Genomic DNA, 16,859 nt, shown 5'->3' with positions numbered 1-16,859 from the left:
TCTGAGGGGGGTTTGACAGGGTAGATGCTGAGAGGCTGTTTCCCCCTGGCTGGAGAGTCTAGAACCAGGGGGCGCAGTCTCAGGATAAGGGGTCGGCCATCCTAGACTGAGATGAGGAGGAATTTCTTCACTCGGAGGGTGGTGAATCTTTGGAATTCTCTCCCCCAGAGGGCTGTGGATGCTCAGTCGTTGAGTATATTCAAGGCGGAGATCGATGGATTTTTGGGGAATCAAGGGATACGGGGATCGGAGGCGGGAAAGTGGAGTTGAGGTCGAAGATCGGCCATGTTCTGATTGAACGGCGGAGCAGGATCGAGGGGCCGAATGGCCTACTCCTGCTCCTATTTCTTCTGTTCTTAAATGGATGGAATGGGATGTTAACCTGGGCCCTGACCTGGATCTCGCTTTTCCCTGTAGATACCGGGGCTGTTGCTGCACTGGCTCTGAGGTGCTTGATCGAAGCAGATTACAGTCTGATCGCAGCGAGGATTGAGAGCGCTTTGCAAAAGGTCATCGGTCAGATCATTGACAACGTGAAGGGAGACGGGATTATTGGCAATCTCTACAGCACTGGGCTGGCCATCCAGGTAACACCCCGGCACACACACCGGTACGCGCGCGCGCGCGCACACAGACACACACACACACACACACACACACCGGTACAACGCGCGCGCACGCACACACGCACACCGGTACACGCGCGCGCGCACACAGGTACACACACACACACACACACACACACACACACACACCGGTACACGCGCGCGCGCACAGGTACACACACACACACACACACACACACACACACACACACACACACACACACACCGGTACGCGCGCGCGCGCACAGGTACACACACACACACACACACACACACACACACAGGTACACGCGCGCGCGCGCACACAGGTACACACACACACACACAGGTACACGCGCGCGCGCACACACAGGTACACACACACAGGTACACGCGCGCACACAGGTACACGCGCACACACACAGCGGTACAGGTACACGCGCGCACACAGGTACACGCGCACACAGGTACACGCGCACACCAGCACACGCAGACATAAACAGGTACATGCACACACACAAGCACATGTAAACACACGCTGGTACACGCAGACACACATCGGCACACGCACACACGCACCACGGTACACGCAGACCGGCCCAGGCATACAGGCACTCGCACACAAATCCACATGCACAGACACAGGCAAACCGACACACACACACACACACACACACACACACACCGCCTGTGTGCATTCACACAAACACATACAAGAGAGCTCTTTCGGAGAGAGAGGGGGCGCACATGGGGCAAGGGGCCAAATGGCCTCCTTCGTTGCTGTAAGACTCTACAGTTGAAAACCCACCGCCATCCAATCGAGCCACCATTAATATTTCAGGCTGCGTTTGCCGTCTCTCCCCCCACCCCCCCCCACCCCCACCTCCCCGTCTCAACTGATTAATTTGATATTTCAGGCCCTTTCCACCAACATCAATCTCGTCTCTCTGGAATCGTGGAATTGCTCCAAGTCCCTGCAGAAACTCCTCACCGAGATCAAAAAAGGGTCATTCGGTAATGCACAGGCCGCGTCACAAATCTCGCCTTCGTTGGACGGCAGGACCTATCTCGACGTGGGCAAGCTGAACTGCGCTGCCGATGTTGGTAAGTCTTCAGATGGGGGCAGAAAGAAAGGGCTCCCATTTATACAGTGCCTTTCAATCCCTCCGTACCGACCCTCCGACAGTGCGGCGCTCCCTCGGCACCGACCCTCCGACAGTGCGGCGCTCCCTCCGTACCGACCCTCCGACGGCGCGGCGCTCCCTCAGTACCGACCCTCCGACAGCGCGGCGCTCCCTCGGTACCGACCCTCCGACGGCGCGGCGCTCCCTCGGTACCGACCCTCCGACGGCGCGGCGCTCCCTCGGTACCGACCCTCCGACGGCGCGGCGCTCCCTCGGTACCGACCCTCCGACGGCGCGGCGCTCCCTCGGTACCGACCCTCCGACGGCGCGGCGCTCCCTCGGTACCGACCCTCCGACGGCGCGGCGCTCCCTCGGTACCGACCCTCCGACGGCGCGGCGCTCCCTCGGTACCGCCCCTCCGACGGCGCGGCGCTCCCTCGGCACCGGACACCGGGGAGTGTCGGCCTGGGGTTATGGGGCTCGAGTCTCTGGAGTGGGGCTGGCTCGAAACCCACGATCTTCTGACTCAGCGGAAGTTCGAAGCTGACTGGACAACGCCCACCAGGACGAGCTGTTTCACCTTGTCCAGAGCAGCAGAACCAGAGGACGCGGCCTGCGTTTGGAGGGGGAGTTATGTTGAAAGCTGACCTGGGACAGTGGGAGGCAGGTAGCGTTGATTGTGCAGCTGGAACTCCGAATTCTTTCAGGGAATAACATTTTGGGAGACGTAGAAGCAATTGGTGACGGGACATGTAAAGTGTAGGAGGTTCGGGAGTAACAGGCCACTTTGGACTTCTGGTTCCCAAAACTGTGCAACCACTGGGGGGTTTCCCTCGCCTCAACTCCGGTTCTGCTGTCGACAACACCGAGCCCCATCAGGAGATACTAGGACAGGTGACCAAAAGCTCGGTCAGAGAGGGAGGTTTTAAGGAGCGTCTTCAAGGAGGAGGAGAGAGAGGCGGAGAGGTTTAGGGAGGGAATTCCAGAGCTCGGGGCCCCGGGCAGCTGAAGGCACGGCCGCCAATGGTGGAGCGATGGGAATCGGGGGGATGGACAAGAGGCCGGAATTGGAGGAGGGCAGAGATCTCGGAGGGTCGGAGGAGGTTACAGAGATGGGGGGGGGGTGGGATGCGAGGGCCACGGAGGAGATTTGAACAGGAGGATGGGAGAATTTTAAATTCGAGGCGTTCCTGGACCAGGAGCCAATGTAACCGCCTAATTCTAGAGGGTTATCGACGTTGCAGTGATTCCAGAACCTGGACAATAGTCTGTCGCAGAAAGTCACACATACTTTCATTAATCAAAGTGATTATTTAATGATTTGAACGATTCACACAAGTATCTAGCTGGATTGTATAAATGCAGAGCTTAGACAAGCGTGTAAGAAAGGCATAGTGGTCTTAATGGGGGACTTTAACCTTCACATAGATTGGGAAAAGCAGACATTTCTTGAGTTTTTTATTATTCGTCCATGGGATGTGGGCGTCGCTGGGCGAGGCCGGCATTTATTGCCCATCCCTCATTGCCCCTTGAGAAGGTGGTGGTGAGCCGCCTTCTTGAACCGCTGCAGTCCGTGTGGTGACGGTTCTCCCACAGTGCTGTTAGGGAGGGAGTTCCAGGATTTTGACCCAGCGACGATGAAGGAACGGCCGATATATTTCCAAGTCGGGATGGTGTGTGACTCGGAGGGCAACGTGCAGGTGGTGTTGTTCCCAGATTTCCCCCACAAATTGGCCTGGGAAGGAGTGGGGGGCTCTTCTTCTGTTTTACCGCCTCTCCCAGGAGGGATGTGGCGTTGGGGTGTGTGCGTCTATCGGGGCCTCACGGTTGTGTGGGACAGGCTGGACGGACCAAAGGGCCGTTCCTTCCCCGCCATCGTCCGTACGTTGGGCATCCGAGAGTTGTAGGAGCTTGCGGTCCTCGACACCCGAAAGAAAGACAAAGGGGCCCGGCCCTTCGAGCCTTGCCCGAGATGGGTCGAGGGGTAAAGTGGAGCTGGGGGGATCAGGCCTAACCCCCTGAGATAGGGGCCAGGTCGGTGCCGCTGATGGGAGAGAGAGGCCGAGAGCCGGTCCGGTGTGACGACGGACGGAGTGGATCTCGGGAATGGCGGGCGGCCTCCGTCTACCCCGGTGTCCATTGGAACCTCCTCCTGGTCAGCCGGGAGAACGCTCGGATCGCCCTGGGCCCGGGTCAGCCGCGGCGAAGAGCGATTGGCGATCGCGCGGGTGATGCTCCTTCACGTGGGCAGCGATGGCTTCAGCGGTCGGACTGAATTCGATCAGGCTGTTCTTGGTGCGGCCGTCGCGATAGACCTATCCTCCAGCGCGCGTCCCCACGGGCCCGCCCGAGGAATTGAATACAGGGGAGCCAGAGGCCCCGTGGAAAAAAAACAAGTATTGTCGGTGATCCTGCCTGGACTTTGGATTTCTCTGAAAGTGTGCTTCGTGCATACTTGCATGTAGCCTCTATGATTTTCAACCGCTGTCCCTCGCTGTTGGAAAGGGATGACCATGCAAGTATCGGTGGATTTACAAACTCCTTCAGGGTGACCTATTATGTACATAAGAACATAAGAACATAAGAAATTGGAGCAGGAGTAGGCCAATCGGCCCCTCGAGCCTGCTCCGCCATTCAATAAGATCATGGCTGATCTGATCCCAACCACAAATCTAAAGAACACAAGAAGTCGGAGCAGGACCCGGCCACATAGCCCCTGGGCCCTCTCCGCCACCCACAGGGCATTGACCGATCCGAACTCAGCTTCATGTCCAATTTCCTGCCCGCTCCCCATAACCCCTAATTCCCTTTACTTCTAGGAAACTGTCTATTTCTGTTTTAAATTTATCTAATGATGTAGCTTCCACAGCTTCCTGGGGCAGCAAATTCCACAGACCTACCACCCTCTGAGTGAAGAAGTTTCTCCTCATCTCAGTTTTGAAAGAGCAGCCCCTTATTCTAAGATTATGCCCCCTCGTTCTAGTCTCACCCATCCTTGGGAACATCCTTACCGCATCCACCCGATCAAGCCCCTTCACAATCTTATATGTTTCAATAAGATCGCCTCTCATTCTTCTGAACTCCAATGAGTAGAGTCCCAATCTACTCAACCTCTCCTCATATGTCCGCCCCCTCATCCCCTGGGGGGGGTCGTCTGCTTGCCCTGGGTGACGGGCCTTGTGGCAGCCTTGGTTCCTGGCCATTGGGAATCTCTAATTTTAACGAGGCATAATCAAGATCTGGGCAGTAGACTTGGAACCATGGGTGCACTTGATGCCAGGCATTGGTGGGACGTCCATCTTTGTCGGTGAAGATTATCATGGCGCTTTTCTGTATTGGCGTCTCCCACTCGTTCTCAGGCACACCATCCCCTACGATCACCTTCACCACGTGGTAACACGTCAGGACGTAACCCTCAGCGAGGTGGAAACAGGAGGCAGTGCCTCTGTTCCCGTTGTTATTCCATCCAATGAATCCAACTGACTCGCTCAACTGCACCAGCATTTCGTGCACTGTAACGGTCATTGCTTCACTTGTGATCTTTCCAAGCTCTTCCTCCATCAGATTCCACCTCTGTTTACACTTCCTGACGCCTCCTTTAGCCCCCCAAGTATTCATCGACCTCCTCCGCCAGGGCGCTGCGCAGTGAATTCCCTCCTTCTGCCGCGCTCCCCCTCCCCTCGGCTCTCGCCGGGATCGGCGCCCCGCCTCGCACCTCCTCTTGCTCGGTCGGACTTCGGAGCGCGTGCCGCCCAGGCCGTTGACGGCGAGGGTGGACGGCAGAGATCTCCGCCCCGCCGCCCAGGCTCCACTCTCAATGACCGATGACGCTGTGCAGCGAATCTTCCGTCGCTGCACAGCGCCTCTCGGATGGTCTCGCCCGCAAAGGGGGGAAAAAAAATGCACAGGTCAAAGCCAGCGGCTCGCAGCGATTCGCATTCGATGATACGCCTCGGACCTGTGCCAAGTCTCCCAGTCGATTTTCCAGTGCTCTGGACACGGAATATAATGCATTCCTTACTCGAAGAATCAGCATTCCGATAGCGTAGCACACCATTATCCAAGTAGAATCTCACCTCGAAATGGGCTTCATCCGGCAGGCATTTGCACGGCATTCCTAAGTTGACGGCGCCCTTGAATTCCCTTCTTCCGATTAGGTGCAATTCCTTCCGCTTGTTCCTCTCTCGTTCTTCCCTGATGACCTCTGAAGACAGCAGAGCAGAACGCAAGTTCTCGTCGGGTGCCCCTCTAACCACGTGCTCCGTGCTCTCTTCCCTCCCCCCTCCCCCCCGAGACCGAACGAGAATTCTTTCACTCTGCCTTCTCCGCTGTGCCCCAGGCCCTCGTCCGTGGTCACTTCTGGCAGGTTACCGGTCTCCTCCGAGGCCTTTGTGGCAGGTCCAGGGATGGGTCCTCCTTTCTCACGGGGTGGGGGTCCTTTTCCACAATTCGGGAGTGTGAGGCCGATTTTCATCATCGCCCTGGAGAGACCGAACACAAAATAGTCAGTGGAAACTGGTCGAGGAAAAGGAACAGGAGGAGGCCATTCAGCCCCTCGAGCCTGTTACACAGGAACAGGAGGAGGCCATTCAGCCCCTCGAGCCTGTTACACAGGAACAGGAGGAGGCCGTTCAGCCCCTCGAGCCTGTTACACAGGAACAGGAGGAGGCCATTCAGCCCCTCGAGCCTGTTACACAGGAACAGGAGGAGGCCCATTCGGCCCCTCGAGCCTGTTGCACAGGAACAGGAGGGAGGCCCATTCATTCCCCCTCGAGCCTGTTACACAGGAACAGGAGGAGGCCCATTCATTCCCCCTCGAGCCTGTTACACAGGAACAGGAGGAGGGCCATTCATTCCCCCTCGAGCCTGTTACACAGGAACAGGAGGAGGGCCATTCATTCCCCCTCGAGCCTGTTACACAGGAACAGGAGGAGGCCCATTCATTCCCCCTCGAGCCTGTTACACAGGAACAGGAGGAGGCCCATTCATTCCCCCTCGAGCCTGTTACACAGGAACAGGAGGAGGCCCATTCATTCCCCCTCGAGCCTGTTCCACAGCAACTCCGAGATCTTTGCGCTCCCCTCGATTCCCATCGCTCCACCATTGGCGGCCGTGCCTTCAGCTGCCTGGGGCCCTGAGCTCTGGAATTCCCTCCCTAAACCTCTCCGCCTCTCTCTCTCTCTCCCTCCTCCTTTAAGACGCTCCTTAAAACCTCCCTCTTTGACCGAGCTTTTGCTCTCCTGTCCGAATATCTCCTTACTTGGCTCGGTGGTGAATTTTGTCTCATTTACGCTCCTGTGAAGCGCCTTGGGGACGTCTTATATTGCGAATGTTACACCCTTGTTCAAAAAAAGGGTGTAAGGATAAACCCAGCAACTACAGGCCAGTCAGTTTAACCTCGGTGCTTAAGATGTCCTTAACCCTGGCATCGGGTTGGCAACATAGCCTTCGGGACTCATGCTCCTGTCGATCCCTCTAACTTTACTGTCGCCTTCTACAACCACTTTCCTTTTCACTGGTCAGTTCGCTCGTCCTCCCCGCACTTGTCCACAAGGGTGGCAAGAACCTCGAAGCTATTCGACAAGCGCAGGGACCGAGGCTCCTGCAGTACGACCTCCTGGATCCCCGTACCTGCCTCACTCGCAGTCACACCCTCCTGTCCCCGACCGCCTGTCAATTCCAAAGCATTTAACCTAAGGTGTGTGGCTGCCTCCTGGAGCAAAAGGTCTGGGTCGCTTTCTCCCTCCCTGATGTCCCGCAATGTCCGCAGCTCGGCCTCCAGCCCCTCAACTCGGAGCCGAAGTTCCTCGAGCCGCAGACAGCGGAGAGTAATCACTTTAGTGTTGATCAGATTATTTACCCCGTTTAATTAAATTGTTAACTTAAAGCTTAGCCCACAGTCGCTACCAATCACTGACCTGTCGCACCTGGTACGTCACACTGCAGTTTTCTCTTGTTGCAGGTCCGCTGCTTCTATCTCCGCTCTCGGGCCACGCCACGCTGCTTCTATCTCCGCTCTCGGGCCACGCCCCGCTGCTTCTATCTCCGCTCTCGGGCCACGCCCCGCTGCTTCTATCTCCGCTCTCGGGCCACGCCCCGCTGCTTCTATCTCCGCTCTCGGGCCACGCCCCGCTGCTTCTATCTCCGCTCTCGGGCCACGCCCCGCTGCTTCTATCTCCGCTCTCGGGCCTCGCCCCGCTGCTTCTATCTCCGCTCTAGGGCCACGCCCCGCTGCTTCTATCTCCGCTCTCGGGCCACGCCCCGCTGCTTCTATCTCCGCTCTCGGGCCACGCCCCGCTGCTTCTATCTCCGCTCTCGGGCCTCGGCCCGCTGCTTCTATCTCCGCTCTCGGGCCACGCCCCGCTGCTTCTATCTCCGCTCTCGGGCCTCGGCCCGCTGCTTCTATCTCCGCTCTCGGGCCACGCCCCGCTGCTTCTATCTCCGCTCTCGGGCCACGCCCCGCTGCTTCTATCTCCGCTCTCGGGCCTCGGCCCGCTGCTTCTATCTCCGCTCTCGGGCCTCGGCCCGCTGCTTCTATCTCCGCCGTTTTCGGTCTTCTGCTGTGCGGGAAAAGTTAGGAAAAGCAAGGCAAAGCAGCACCTCCTTCCCCCACTTCACCGAACTCCCACACTCACCAAACTCGCAAGCTGTCTCACTCTGTGCCCGCCGCACTCGGGGTTAAGGACATCTCCTCCGGGCTGGAGAAGAAGTTGGAGTGGGAGGGGGAGGATCCAGTTGTCGTGGTCCACGTAGGTACCAACGACAGAGGTAGGACCGAGAAAGAGGTTCTGCTGAGAGAGTTTGAGCAACCAGGGACTAAATTAAAAAGCAGAACCGCAAAGGTGATAATCTCTGGATTATTACCTGAGCCACGAGCAAATTGGCACAGGGTAAATCAGATCAGGGAGGTGAATGCGTGGCTCAAAGATTGGTGTGGGAGAAGTGGGTTTCGATTCATGGGGCACTGGGACCAGTACTGGGGAAAGAGGGAGCTGTTCCGTCAGGACGGACTACACCTGAACCATGCTGGGACCAGAGTTCTAGCAAATCGAATAACTAGGGAGGTGGCTAGGGCTTTAAACTAAATAAGGCGGGGGAGAGGGAAATCTATAACGCTAAAGAGAAAAGACAAGGGAGCCGTGCAGGAACGTGATTGGGGTAAGGATGACCAGATTGTGTCAGGAAGGGACAGAGCGTACAAACAAAAGAGCCCACCAACAAATAGGGTCCGGGTAAGAAGAAATGGTGGTAAGGCAAATAAGGCCATAGTACAAAAAAATGTTAAGATGTCTAAAAATGTTAAAAAGACAAATCTAAAGGCACTGTATCTGAATGCACGAAGCATTCGTAATAAGGTAAATGAATTAACAGCGCAAGTAGATGTAAACGGATATGATATAATTGCGATTACGGAGACATGGCCTCAGGGTGACCAAGGCTGGGAGCTGAATATCCAAGGGTATTCGATATTTGGGAAGGACAGGCAAAAAGGAAAAGGAGGTGGGGTGGGGTTGTTAGTAAAGGATGAAATCAGAGCAATAGTGAGAAAGGACGTTGGCTCAGAAAATCAAGATGTAGAATCAGTCTGGGTGGAGTTAAGAAGCACCAAGGGGCAGAAAACACCGGTGGGAGTTGTCTATAGGCCTCCAAACAGTAGTGGTAATGTAGGGGAGGGCATCAAACAGGAAATTAGAGATGCGTGTAACAAGGGTACGACAGTAATCATGGGTGACTTTAATCTACATATAGACTGGCCAAACCAAATTAGCAATAATACTGTGGAGGATGAATTCCTGGAGTGTGTACGAGATGGTTTTTTAGACCAGTACGTTGAGGAGCCAACCAGGGAACAGGCTATCCTAGATTGGGTATTGTGCAATGAGTAGGGGTTAATTAATAATCTTGTTGTCCAGGGTCCTTTGGGGAAGAGTGACCATAACATTGAATACAGGAGTTGGGATGTCTTGTTGAAGTTGTACAAGACAATAGTAAGGCCACACTTGGAATACTGTGTACAGTTCTGGTCACCCTATTATAGAAAGGATATTATTAAACTAGAAAGAGTGCAGAAAAGATTTACTAGGATGCTACCGGGACTTGATGGTTTGACTTATAGGGAGAGGTTGGATAGACTGAGACTTTTTTCCCTGGAGAGTAGGAGGTTTAGGGGTGATCTTATAGAAGTCTATAAAATAATGAGGGGCATAGATAAGGTCGATAGTCAAAATCTTTTCCCAAAGGTAGGGGAGTCTATAACGAGGGGGCATAGATTTAAGGTGAGAGGGGAGAGATACAAAAGGGTCCAGAGGGGCAATTTTTTTCACTCAAAGGGTGGTGAGTGTCTGGAACGAGCTGCCAGAGGCAGTAGTAGAGGCGGGTACAATTTTTGTCTTTTAAAAAGCATTTGGACAGTTACATGGGTAAGATGGGTATAGAGGGATATGGGCCAAGTGCAGGCAATTGGGACTAGCTTAGTGGTATAAACTGGGCGACATGGACATGTTGGGCCGAAGGGCCTGTTTCCATGTTGTAAACTTCTATGACTCTATAACATGATAGAATTCTTCATTAAGATGGAAAGTGAAGTCGTCCAATCCGAAACTAGGGTCCGAAATCTAAACAAAGGAAACTACGAAGGTATGAGGAGTGAGTTGACTATGATAGATTGGGAAGCTTCATTAAAAGGCATGACGGTGGATAGGCAACGGCTAACATTTAAGGAACGAATGCATGAATTGCAACAATTATACATTCCTTTCTGGCGCAAAAACACAAAAGGAAAAGCGGCCCAACCACGGTTAACAAAAGAAATTAAGGATAGTGTTCGATCCAAAGAGGAGTCATATCAAGTTGCCAGAAAAAGTAGCAAGCCTGAGGATTGGGAGCAGTTTAGAATTCAGGAAAAAAGGACCAAGAGATTGATTAAGAGGGGAAAAATATGAGAGTAAACTTGCAAGGGACATAAAAGTGAACTGTAAAAGCTTCGACAAGTATGTAAAAAGATAAAGATTAGTGAAGACAAATGTAGGTCCCTTACAGTCAGAAACGGGAGAATTTATAATGGGGATCAGGGAAATGGCAGAGCAATTAAACACATACTTTGGTTCTGTCTTCACGGAAGAGGACACAAATAATGTCCCAGAAATGCTAGGTAGAAGGAGCTAGGTAGATTTCTAGGCACAAAAGGCATCAAGGGGTATGGGGAGAGAGCGGGAATATGGTATTGAGAGAGAGGACCAGCCATGATCATATTGAATGGCGGAGCAGGCTCGAAGGGCCGAATGGCCTACTCCTGCTCCTAGTTTCTATGTTTCTATGCTGGGGAAGCTTTTAGAAACGATAATCCGGGACAGAATTAACAGTCACTTGGACGAGTGTGGATTGTTTAGGGAAAGCCAGCCCGGATTTGTTAAAGGCAAATCGTGTTTAACTAACCTGATAGGGTTTTTTTGATGAGGTAACAGAGAGGGTCGATAAGGGCAATGCGGTGGATGTGGTGTATATGGACTTTCAAAAGGCGTTTGATAAAGTGCCGCATAATAGGCTTATCATCAAGATTGAAGCCCATGGAATAAAGGGGGCAGTAGCAGCATGGATACAGAATTGGCTAAGGGACAGGAAACAGAGAGTAGTGGTGAACGGTTGTTTTTCGGACTGGAGGGAGGTGTACAGTGGTGTTCCCCAGGGGTCGGTGCTGGGACCACTGCTTTTCTTGATATATATTAATGACTTGGACTTGGGTGTACAGGGCACAATTTCAAAATTTGCAGATGACACAAAACTCGGAAGTGTAATGAACAGTGAGGAGGATAGTGATAGACTTCAAGAGGATATAGACAGGCTGGTGGAATGGGCGGACACGAGGCAGATGAGATTTAACACAGAAAAACACGAAGTGATACATTTCAGTAGGAAGAACGAGGAGAGGCAATATAAACTAGAGGGCACAACTCTAAAAGGGGTACAGGAACAGAGAGATCTGGGGGTATACGTACACAAATCATTGAAGGTGGCAGGGCAGGTTGAGAAAGCGGTTAAAAAAGCAGACGGGATCCTGGGCTTTATAAATAGCGGCATAGAGCACAAAAGCAAGGAAGTCATGATGAACCTTTATAAAACACTGGTTCGGCCACAACTGGAGTATTGTGTCCAGTTCTGGGCACCGCACTTTAGGAAAGATGTGAAGGCCTTAGAGAGGGTGCAGAAGAGATTTACTAGAATGATTCCAGGGATGAGAGACTTTAGTTACGTGGATAGACTGGAGAAGCTGGGGTTGTTCTCCTTGGGACAGAGACGGTCGCGAGGAGATTCGATCGAGGTATTCAAAATCATGAAGGGTCTAGGCAGAGTAGATGGAGAGAAACTCTTCCCATTGGCGGAAGGGTCAAGAACCAGAGGACGTTGATTTAAGGCAATTGGCAAAAGAACCAAAGGCGACATGAGGAGAAACTTTATTACCCAGCGAGTGGTTAGGATCTGGAATGCACTGCCCGAGGGGGAGGTGGAGGCAGATTCAATCATGGCCTTCAAAAGGGAACTGGATAAGTACTTGAAAGGAAAAGAATTTGCAGGGGCTACGGAGAAAGGGCGGGGGAGTGGGACGAGCTGGATTGCTCGTGCATAGAGCCGGCACGGACTCGATGGGGCGAAAGGCCTCCTTCGGTGCTGTAACCTTTCTATGATTATTTACTCACCTTCAGAAAGGGAAGTATATTCTCTTTCGATATTGGCTTGAGAGGCTTTCTGGATTTCCCACGTTGTTTCGAAGTCATGATTCTGTTAGCAGTGTAATAACGACAGACTGTACGATCCCTGCAAGGCAATGATTAGTCACCATGAGCCATGTACAGCCCTTCAAATCGTGAAACCCCCTCGATTAGATCACCCCTTAATCCTCTCCGCTCGAGGGAACACAAGCCTGGCAGCCGGTCCTCGTAATTCAACTCCTTTTAGCCCTCCCCGCTGTCCTAAATTATAACAGATCACAAAGTAGACTTTAAAAAACAGGGAACCTGATATTTTCGCAGAGTTGTCCCTTGTTCCCCTGTAGTCCTTGCAATGATTCACCGGATGTACTGGTTCCCCTGAGGCCACTGAGGGATTAAACCATGGTAGGGGCGGCCGAAACAGAGATTCGAAGAAACAAAATAGCTTTGCCAATCGCCTCAGGAAATGGTTGGGACTCGATGCCCATCTGAATTATCTAGAATTCGCGGGTTGGACAATGAGGGTGTTAAGATATTTCTACCTTGCGCTAGACTTCGGTGGGAGGGGGGCCAGGAATCGTGGTATAGCCATTAATCTCCGCTCTTCCAACTCCCCGCCCCCCGAGGCCCTTATTCCTAGTTCTGTCTCCGAGGATGACCAAACCCAGATGGATCTCCATGTTCTCCCCCTCCCACCCCAAAATCGAGCGCCAAAAAAAACTAATCTCGCCACGTAGCCAGGGTAAAACCTCAAAGCTCTCGTCGCCTACCCCGACAAACGATGAACAAGAAAGGAAGCCGTCGTGCGTTTCGGTGACTTGCGCTTGAGAAGGCGTCTGCAGCAGAACCGCGAATGGTTTCACGAGAGGGTTGAGACTCCCAGTGTATTACGTGGCCTAAAGGGGTTTGGTCCACAGGCAGTAAGGACAGCGCATGCGCAGTGCACACCAAGTCTGAAAAAACGTTTTACAGCTGTGCTCAAAAAAAAAAAACAGCAGTAACGACGACACTGCCATCTGCTGGTATAGGAACATGAGAAATGGGAGCAGGAGAAGGCCATTCGGCCCCTCGAGCCTGCTCCGCCAGTCAATCAGATCATGGCCGGTCTTCGACCTCAACTCCGCTTTCCCGCCCGATCCCTTGATCCCCCGAGAGACCAAAAATCCATCCATCTCAGCCTTGAATATACTCAACGACTGAGCATCCACAGCCCTCTGGGGTGGAGAATTCCAAAGATTCACCACCCTCTGAGTGAAGAAATTCCTCCTCATCTCAGTCTAGGATGGCCGACCCCTTATCCTGAGACTGCGCCCCCTGGTTCCAGACTCTCCAGCCCGGGGGAAACAGCCTCTCAGCATCTACCCTGTCAAGCCCCCTCAGAATCTTATCTGTTTCAATGAGATCGCCTCTCATTCTTCTAAACTCCAGAGAGTATCGGCCCATTCTACTCAACCTCTCCTCATAGGACAACCCTCTCATCCCAGGAATCAATCTAGTGAACCTTCGTTGCACCGCCTCTAAGGCAAGTCTATCCTTCCTTAGATAAGGAGACGAAAACTGTGCACAGTACTCCAAGTGAGGTCTCTCCAAAGCCCTGTACAATTGTAGTAAGACTTCCTTACTCTTGTATTCCAACCCCCATGCAATAAAGGCCAACATACCATTTGTCTTTCTCGTTGCTTGCTGTACCTGCATGTTAACTTTCTGTGTTTCTTGTACCAGGACACCCAAATCTCTCTGAACACCAACATTTAATAGTTTCTCACCATTTAAAAAATATTCTGTTTTTCTATTCTTCCCACCAAAGTGAATAACCTCACATTTCCCCACATTATACTCCATCTGCCACCTTCTTGCCCACTCACTTAACCTGTCTATATCCCTTTGCAGACTCTCTGCGTCCTCCTCACTGCTTACTCTCCCACCTAGCTTTGTATCGTCAGCAAACTTGGAGACATTACACTCGGTCCCTTCATCCAAGTCATTAATATCGATTGTAAATAGCTGAGGCTCCGAGCACTGATCTTGTGGTACCCCACTAGTTACAGCCCGCCGACCGAGAGAATGACCCGTTTATCCCTACTCTCTGTTTCCTGTCCGTTAATCAATCCTCTATCCATGTTAATATATTACCCCCAATCCCATGAGTCCTTATCTTGTGTAACAACCTTTTATGTGGCACCTTATCGAATGCCTTTTGAAAATCCAAATATACAACATCCACTGGTTCCCCTTTATCCACCCTGCTAGTTACACCCTCAAAAAACTCTCATAAATTTGTCAAACTCAGTATCCCAGTTCATCCTTTGACAATCACGGGGACATGCACTGGGGCCCTCCACCCCACTCTCTCCCTCCCCACCCAGCCCATAATTTAGTAAAACGTCCCAAGGCGCTTGACAGGAACAATTATCAAACGAAATTTGACACCGAGCCCCATGAGGAGATATTCGGACAGGAGAGCAAAAGCTCGGGCAAAGAGGGAGGTTTTAAGGAGCGTCTTAATGGAGGAGGAGGGAGAGAGACGGAGAGGTTTAGGGAGGGAATTCCAGAGCTCAGGGGCCCCAGGCAGCTGAAGGCACGGCCGCCAATGGTGGAGCGATGGGAATCGGGGAGGATGGACAAGAGGCCGGAATTGGAGGAGGGCAGAGATCTCGGAGGGTCGTAGGGGGCTGGAGGAGGTTACAGAGATAGGGGGGCGAGGGGCCATGGAGGGATTTGAACAGGAGGATGAGAATTTTAAAATCGAGGCGTTCCGGACCGGGAGCCAATGTGGGTCCAGCGAGCACAGTGGGGTGAGGGTGTGAACGGGACTCGGTGCGAGTTAGGATACGGGAGTGGGGGGCAGCAGGAGTTTTGGATGAGCTGATGTTTATGGTGGGTAATTGATGGAGATAGATTGCTATGATCAGTCGATGATTCCATTATCTAGCTTCTCGACCCCTCCACTGTCTCTGATTCGTCACACTGCTTGTCCGACATCCAATACTGGTTGAGCAAAAATTTCCTCCAGCTAAATATTGGGAAGACCGAAGTCATCGTCTCCGGGCCCCCCACCGCAAACTCCGTTCCCTCTCCACGACTCCGTCCCTCTCCCCGGCCACTGTCTGAGGCTGAACCAGACTGTTCGCAACCTTGGCGTCCTATTTGTCCCCGAGATGAGCTTCTGACCCCATATCCCCTCCATCGCCAAGTCCGCCCACTTCCACCTCCCGTAACATCGTCCGTCTCCGCCCCCTGCCTCAGCTCATCTGCTGCCGAAAACCCTCGTCCGTGCCTTTGTTACCTCCAGACTGGACTGTTCCCAATGCTCTCCTGGCCGGTCTCCAACCTCCCCACCCTCAGTAACCATCAACTCATCTGATGCCCCCCCCGAATATCCTAACTCGCACCGAGTCCCGTTCACCTCTCACCCCCCGTGCTCGCTGGACCCACATTGGCTCCCGGTCCTGGGAACGCCTCGATTTCAAATTCTCATCCTTTGTGTTCAAATCCCTCCATGGCCCTCGTTCCCCCCCGCCCTCCCTATCTCTGTAACCTCCGAGATCTCTGCCCTCCTCCAATTCCGGCCTCTTGTCCATCCCCCTCGATTCCCATCGCTCCACCATTGGCGGCCGTGCCTTCAGCTGCCTGGGGCCCCCGAGCTCTGGAATTCCCTCCCTAAACCTCTCCGCCTCTCTCTCCCTCCTCCTTTAGGACGCTCCTTAAAACCTCCCTCTTTGCCCGAGCTTTTGGTCACCTGTCCTGATATCTCCTCGTGGGGCTCGGTGTCAAATTTTGTCCGACAATCGTTCCTGTGAAGGGGCCTCGGGACGTTTTAAAGGGGCCGTAGAAACGGGAGTTGCTTTTATTGTATCTTGCGAGCCAGACGGACCTTGGTGACTTTTGATTCCTGCAATTCCTAATGGCAGGAGATGATGGAGCGGATTAAATCCGGAGAGCTAATTTTTACCAGGCAGATTAGAGTATTTTCTCAATGACGAGAAGCCAGGAACCGTGGAGGAGCAGAGAGCTTTAGAGGTCCCAGTACAGAAATCACTAAATGCTAGGTGTGAAAGAATAATTATAAAGGGAATTGGGATTTTTGGCATTTATCTCGAGAGGGTTGGAATACAGAGGGGAGGAAGTTATGATCCAGTTTATATAAAGCTCTGCTCAGACCCCCATCTGGAGGAGCTGCGTCCAGTCCTGGGCACCGTCCCCTCAGGAAGGATGTATCGGCCCCTCAGAGGGGGTGCGGCCCAGAATGATCCCCGGGGCTACAAGGTTAAATCCCGAGGAGGGGTCGCACAGACCGACCGGAGCTTGTATTCCCTCGAGTGTAGAAGATTGAGGGGTGATCTAATCGAGGGGTTTGAGATGATTGAAGGATTCGATAGGGTCGATGGAGAGAGACTATTCCCTCTGGTCGGGGGGAGAGTCCAGAACAAGGGGGCAGAATCTTA

General features: G+C 53.0%; 2 protein-coding genes across 4 annotated transcripts in view; one reads left to right on the top strand and one right to left on the bottom strand.

Annotated features, from left to right (window-relative positions):
• LOC137319524 (cobalamin binding intrinsic factor-like) overlaps positions 1-16,859 on the top strand; it is a 39,527-nt gene that overhangs the window by 15,048 nt on the left and 7,620 nt on the right. For all 3 annotated transcript variants that reach the window (XM_067981659.1, XM_067981661.1, XM_067981660.1), the window contains exons 5-6: positions 418-587; positions 1,502-1,688. In XM_067981659.1, coding sequence (XP_067837760.1) covers positions 418-587; positions 1,502-1,688 — 357 coding nt within the window. The remainder of the gene's footprint in view (positions 1-417; positions 588-1,501; positions 1,689-16,859) is intronic.
• Positions 3,075-13,310, bottom strand: LOC137319527 (serine protease FAM111A-like). Its single transcript, XM_067981664.1, is given in 8 exon segments — positions 3,075-4,098; positions 4,101-4,278; positions 4,842-5,314; positions 5,316-5,362; positions 5,364-5,997; positions 6,000-6,189; positions 12,403-12,520; positions 13,185-13,310. Coding segments are annotated over 6 exon segments (1,752 nt in total). The 5' UTR covers positions 6,186-6,189; positions 12,403-12,520; positions 13,185-13,310; the 3' UTR covers positions 3,075-3,864.

Source organism: Heptranchias perlo, unplaced genomic scaffold, assembly GCF_035084215.1.
Source record: "Heptranchias perlo isolate sHepPer1 unplaced genomic scaffold, sHepPer1.hap1 HAP1_SCAFFOLD_857, whole genome shotgun sequence".
In the NCBI taxonomy this organism is placed as follows: domain Eukaryota; kingdom Metazoa; phylum Chordata; class Chondrichthyes; order Hexanchiformes; family Hexanchidae; genus Heptranchias; species Heptranchias perlo.
The sequence above is the reverse complement of the archived record's forward strand: the minus strand, read 5'-3'. Positions and strand labels throughout refer to the sequence as shown.